The following is a 6,000-nucleotide window of genomic DNA, read 5'->3' on the forward strand; positions in this document are numbered from 1 at the left end:
GCCTGACGTGGGTTAAGTCTCTTGGCTGACTCGATATAGGCCAGATTTTTATGATCCGTGATCACCGTGATTACATGTTTGGCACCTTCCAACCAGTGGCGGCACTCTTCGAATGCCCATTTTATAGCCAGCAACTCCCGATTCCCTACATCATAATTCCTCTCGGCTGAGGAAAACTTACAGGAGAAGTAGGCACAGGGGTGAATTTTCTGATCGAAACTATTCTTTTGAGAAAGAACAGCTCCGGCCCCAATATCCGAGGCATCCACTTCAACAATAAATGGGAAACTGGGATCCGGATGATGTAAAATGGGAGCAGAACAAAAGGCCTTTTTTAAAGATTCAAAGGATTCGATAGCCTGTGGGGACCAATGACCAGGATCGGCATCTTTGCGGGTAAGCTCAACGATGGGAGCAACAATCTGAGAAAACGACCGAATAAATTTACGATAATAATTCGCAAAGCCCAGAAATCTTTGGACTGCTTTGAGGTTGGTCGGACGAGCCCAAGATAAGATAGCTTGAACTTTACATGGATCCATCGAAAAACCCTTGGGAGAGATGATGTACCCTAAAAAAGAGATCTGACAGACTTCAAATTCACACTTATCTAATTTGGTGTACAATTGGTTCTCTCGTAGTTTTTGGAGGACCATACAAACATGTCGGCGATGTTCGGAAAGACTCTTAGAGAAAATTAAAATGTCATCCAGGTACACCACTGCGAAAGTTCCTAAGAACGGCCGAAGCACCTCGTTAATGAAATCCTGGAAGACCGCAGGCGCGTTGGCAAGTCCAAACGGCATCACCAGGTATTCATAGTGGCCAGAATGGGTATTAAACGCGGTCTTCCACTCATCACCCTGGCGAATTCTGATGAGGTTATATGCACCCCTTAAATCGATTTTAGAAAAGATGACTGCTTCACGAATCTGATCAAATAAGACTGAAATGAGAGGTAATGGATAAGAATTCTTGATAGTTATTTTGTTAAGAGCTCGAAAGTCAATACATGGGCGGAGTGACCCGTCCTTTTTTTCTACAAAGAAAAAACCTGCACCCACCGGTGACTTAGAGGGACGAATAAACCCTTTCTCGAGACTTTCTTTGATATAACTATCCATAGCCTGGGATTCAGGAACCGATAAGGCATAAAGCCTCCCTTTGGGCAGCCGGGAGTCAGGAATCAGGTCAATGGCACAGTCAAAAGCACGGTGAGGGGGCAAAGTGTCCGCTTCTTTTTTCGAGAATACATCAGCAAACTCCCTATAGGGAGGAGGCAAAGAAGAGACGACCGAGTGTATGGCCCGTAGAGGAAGCGTGAGACATTTGTCAGTACAAGATGAACCCCACCACGTAATCTCCCCTGTCTCCCAGTCAATATTGGGATTATGTTTTTTTAACCACGGTAAACCCAGTACAAGAGGAGCCCAAGGACAATGAAAAATGTAAAAAGAGATCTCTTCCGCATGAAGAGCTCCCACCGACAATTGAATACCAGGAGTGCATGAAGAGATGCTGCCGTTGGAGAGCGGGAGGCCGTCTAACCCACAGACCGACATGGTGTTAATTAAGGGTACGGGCTTGAGCCCCAAAGTGTGAACCAGTCCAATGTCCATAAAGTTGCCGGCCGCCCCGCAATCCACAAAGGCAGAGACCTCTGATGATCTTTTATCACTAGAGACAATGACCTGTAATAAGATCGAGTTGAGGGAAGAAAAACTAGATAGGCCCAAATGAACTCCCCCGAATTCATCTAGGCCCGGTCTTTTTACTGGTTTCAAAGGACAAGCTACTGCCCGATGACCCTGACCTCCACAGTAGAGACATAAACCCCGGGTCCTCCTACAGTTCTTTTCTGCGGTGGATAAATGAGTAGCTCCAATCTGCATGGGTTCTTCATCTAAATTCTCCAGGGCAACCCCATGCGACTGTGTAGGCAGCACCCCTGAGTCCCTCTCTCTCTGGCGTTCGCGAAAACGCCGGTCTACCTTGATGGCCAATTGTATGACCTCATCAAGGGATGTGGGAGTGGGATAATGGACTAGGGCATCCTTAACACCCTCCGACAACCCTATTCTGAACTGGCTACGGAGAGCTGGGTCATTCCACCCAGAATCAATAGCTTATCTCCTAAACTGGGTGCAATATGCCTCCGCAGTTCCTTTACCCTGCCGAAGGGCCTGAAGATTAGCTTCAGCTGAGGCGGCCCGGTCTGGGTCATCATATAGCACCCCCATGGCAGAGAAAAAAGAATCCACTGACGTGAGGGCCAAGTCTCCTGAAGGGAGCCCGAAAGCCCAGTACTGAGGATCACCCTGGAGAAGGGAGACGATAATCCCCACCTTTTGAATCTCCGTACCTGAGGATATTGGCCGGAGTTTGATATACAATTTGCAAGCCTCCCTAAAATTAAAAAACTGGGAGCGATCCCCAGAAAAACGGTCAGGAAGGTTTATTTTTGGTTCAGGGTTTCTAGCAGGAGATAGGACCCTATGCGCCCGCTCCTCCTGTGTATTAACCCTGAGGGTAAGCTCCTGGAGCTTCTGGGTGAGTGTATGCATCTGCCCTGCAAGTGCGTGACCTGCGGCCTGTTGAGCAGGATCCATGATACAAAAGCGGATCCCCAAAAATAGGTACTAAGATACCTCTTCTTTTTTAGGCCGGTGATAATGTTAGGATCCGTAGAGTCCCCGCCAACCCTAACTCCGTTGCCTCCGGATAGAATTGACGGACGTGTGCAAGGGCTAAGGCTTCACCTATAATAGCCGCGTTCGACAGAGCCCGTTAGTCAGGCTCCGCCCCCGATGCCACCAGGTCTTACTTGTGACAACGCGCCCGTCAAGGCCAACGGAGGACAAGGGGAACTACTAACTGTAACCACAGGCGAGGACTCCCTAGACTAGGAGATGATAGAACTTGCCAGCAAGGCACTGGGAGTAACAATACTCTAGAGATGGTATTAGCAGCAATAAACGATATATGCAAGTAACAATACTCAAATGATGGTATAAGAACAATAACACGAGTACAGGAGTAACAATACTCAAAGGATGGTACGTAACACGAAATGGCATACAGGAGTAACAATACTCAAGGATGGTATTACAAATATTACAAGAATGACCAGGAACAAAATGAGATGAGGATAACCCCCCACTTATCTGAGAGAGGTGGAAAAAGAACGGGAAGGGTTAATCCTCAGCAGCAACACAGGAACAGACACTGGAGTGCTGGAAGCAGGACAGGAGCCAAGACCACCAGAGACCAGGGAACCGGGAGCACTCTGACCAAGCAAGGAAGGACTATCACCGGCGTCAGAGAGTGGTGCCCGGGAGTTTAAATAGGGCGCCACAAGGCATCCCCGGCAGCTGCTGCAAATCAGCTGCAGACTGTCCCCTCCTCTCCGCGGCCGCCTGGCGTCCCCCGCCGCCTAGGCAACTGTTGCGGCAGAGGAGGAAGGAATTGAGAGGACACCGCTGAGCGCGCGTCAACGTCCGGCGGAAGTGCGGGACTGATGACGCGGCGGCGTCCCGGCTGCCTGGCAACAGCCGGGGCGCGACGCCCACGGGCCACCGGAGCCGCGCAGCCCGCGCTGCTCCTAACACTCATCCACTTTTTGGTGTCCTTAACCCCGTGTGCCGGCCAACAGGCAAATACTGTAGAGCACAGGGCTTTTGGCCCCAAAAATGTCTTTGAATAAGTAGGAAGTTTCTAGACAGGGGTGGATCTAGGAGAAAATGACAGGGGGCACTATGATAGGACAGGGGATGGGAGGGGGAGAGGTGGTGTTAGTGGTGCCAGTGTACATGCTAAGAGAGCGGCCAGAGAGGGCAGAAATGGGAATAAAAATAGGCCCTGACATTTAAAGTCCCACCTTGGCATCAAAAGTGAAGGATGTAGTTCTTTGAGCGCTATAAGTGCTCTCTAGAAAAGATGGTGTGGCCACTCAAAAGGGGGCATGTCCTTGAATGTAGTGTACTTCCCCATATTCCACATCTACACATTATGCAACAAAATACACGACCCCGTTATACTTGCCCCTTACACATGATGCCAAATGAAATAAGCCAAAATTCACATAATGCCACACGAATTGAGCCAAAATTCACATAATGCTACACAGATTAAGCCAAAATTCACAATATATTTCATAAACAGGGACATTGAGCGCCAAAGGCGTGCATTAAAAATTTACACCATAATGCCCACCACTCCCTCTACCTTTGACCGGCTATATTGCTTAACTAGCTATATCTTTGGAACCAACTGACCCATTTATATGAGGCCAGTCCCGTGAAACTGAGCCGCTCCAGAGTAATCTGCTCTCAAAGAACATGAACAGCCATGAAATTAATAAAATTGGTTTATCCACAATATCGCCTGATCCAAATGATCCATAGGTATTAGCCTGGTATCAGATTGAAGGCCCAGGCTTCTGTGATGCTGTGATGCTGGGGGAGGACTCGCAGCCATTGGAACTGGGTGGGGGTCAGAATTAGTGGGTCCCTTGTTATCCTATGGGGAAAACATTCCAGGTTTGCCCGGCGGTATCTCCGATTCCCAGGGGGGTAGCGACGTGGGGCTAGGCTCGTTGTAAAGCCCCGGTCCTCAGCTACAAAACGAGCTATGTCAGAAACGATGGGGAGGGGGGTGGCACGTGCCCAGGTGCCCCCCCATGAATCCGCCACTGGTTCTAGATATGGGACAATGACTGGCATATTTTTTCAACCTCATAAACTATGTCACAAAATTTAGTGGAGCTCATATTTGGAAAAAAAAGTGATGTTTGAGTGTAATGTACTCTGACGCAAACACAAATTAACCCAGTAAAGATGTAGAATAATACAAGACAACATTACAAAGACAATTGTGTCTTACAGGGTGCGCTCTGTGTCCTAGTAACTGGCTGCTGTATGGGGACAACTGTTATTACTATTCAGATGCTACACTGAGGACATGGAAGCAGAGCCAGGAGCAGTGTGAGGTGATGGGAGCCCACTTACCAGTCATAGATAACCAGGAACAGCAGGTGAGTGGTCTGTGCTGAGGCTCAGTAATCATCTAATATATCCTATTATTTTTATTATTAATCAATCACCGTTATATTACTGTGTTCTAGGCACTTATAAGACACAATCTCACAAAACAGACTGGGGACAATATTTGGATTGGACTATACCAGGCTGAAGGTGGGTGGAGATGGGTGACCGGCCGGCACTATAACACCAGCCTGTAAGTGACTCCGATGTGACACCCAGCCATTGTTCTAGCAATAACCTGTAATCCAGGCCATGTACATGAACATCAGCTTCTGTCAGTTCAGTTACCATTGTATAATTGTTTATTCTTATAACCTCCATACATTCTAATGTGAATTTATTTTTGTATTTTTGTTTTTCTTACACAGGTTCCAGCTGGAGGATAATGGAGGGAGCTGTGCATCAACAAATGTACATGGTTGTTATTATACTGCTATGTGTAATTCTACATATACACTCATATGTCAGAGGAAAGCTGTGATGGTGTGACATTGCTGTAATAGGAGAATACTGTATGCTGATGGATCATATCATATCTGACATCTGATGTATGTTCCAAAGAGGACTAAAAATTAAAAACAACAACTGCATATTAAACATGTTTTGTGTGCAAACCTCATCCTGCAGAGCCGGGGTCTCACTGATCCGACAGACAAGTAACCATAGGCAAATCTAGAAATATGGTAATGGGTGGTCCCAGACTCAACCATTTGTGGGCCCACTGCGTGATGAAAAAGGGGTGTGGTCTCATGAAAGGAAGCGTAGCATCACAAAAAAGGGTGTGGTATTACACATTATACCACACACGGTAATGCCCATTACACATGTTAGCAAACTCCGTAATACCCATTATACATAAAGCCACACGCCGTAATGCCATTTACACATAAGTCCATAATACCCTTTACACATTGTGCCACAAATCATGATGCCCATTAAATACTATATAACAAACCGT

The 6,000-nt window shown here is 47.1% G+C and overlaps 1 protein-coding gene across 2 annotated transcripts in view; it reads left to right on the forward strand.

Annotated features, from left to right (window-relative positions):
- Positions 1 to 5,611, forward strand: part of LOC146007285 (killer cell lectin-like receptor subfamily B member 1B allele B) — a 66,466-nt gene extending 60,855 nt beyond the window's left edge. The window contains exons 6-8 of one of the 2 annotated variants that reach the window (XM_083145631.1): positions 4,884 to 5,032; positions 5,123 to 5,235; positions 5,411 to 5,611. In XM_083145631.1, the coding sequence (XP_083001757.1) occupies positions 4,884 to 5,032; positions 5,123 to 5,235; positions 5,411 to 5,531 (383 nt within the window). In that variant the 3' untranslated portion in view covers positions 5,532 to 5,611. The remainder of the gene's footprint in view (positions 1 to 4,883; positions 5,033 to 5,122; positions 5,236 to 5,410) is intronic. The other variant, XM_083145632.1, reaches the window with a different exon arrangement.
- Positions 5,612 to 6,000: the final 389 nt, after the last annotated feature.

The sequence above is a fragment of the Crinia signifera genome, chromosome 6 (genome assembly GCF_055691185.1).
Source record: "Crinia signifera chromosome 6, ASM5569118v1, whole genome shotgun sequence".
Classification (NCBI taxonomy): Eukaryota; Metazoa; Chordata; class Amphibia; order Anura; family Myobatrachidae; genus Crinia; species Crinia signifera.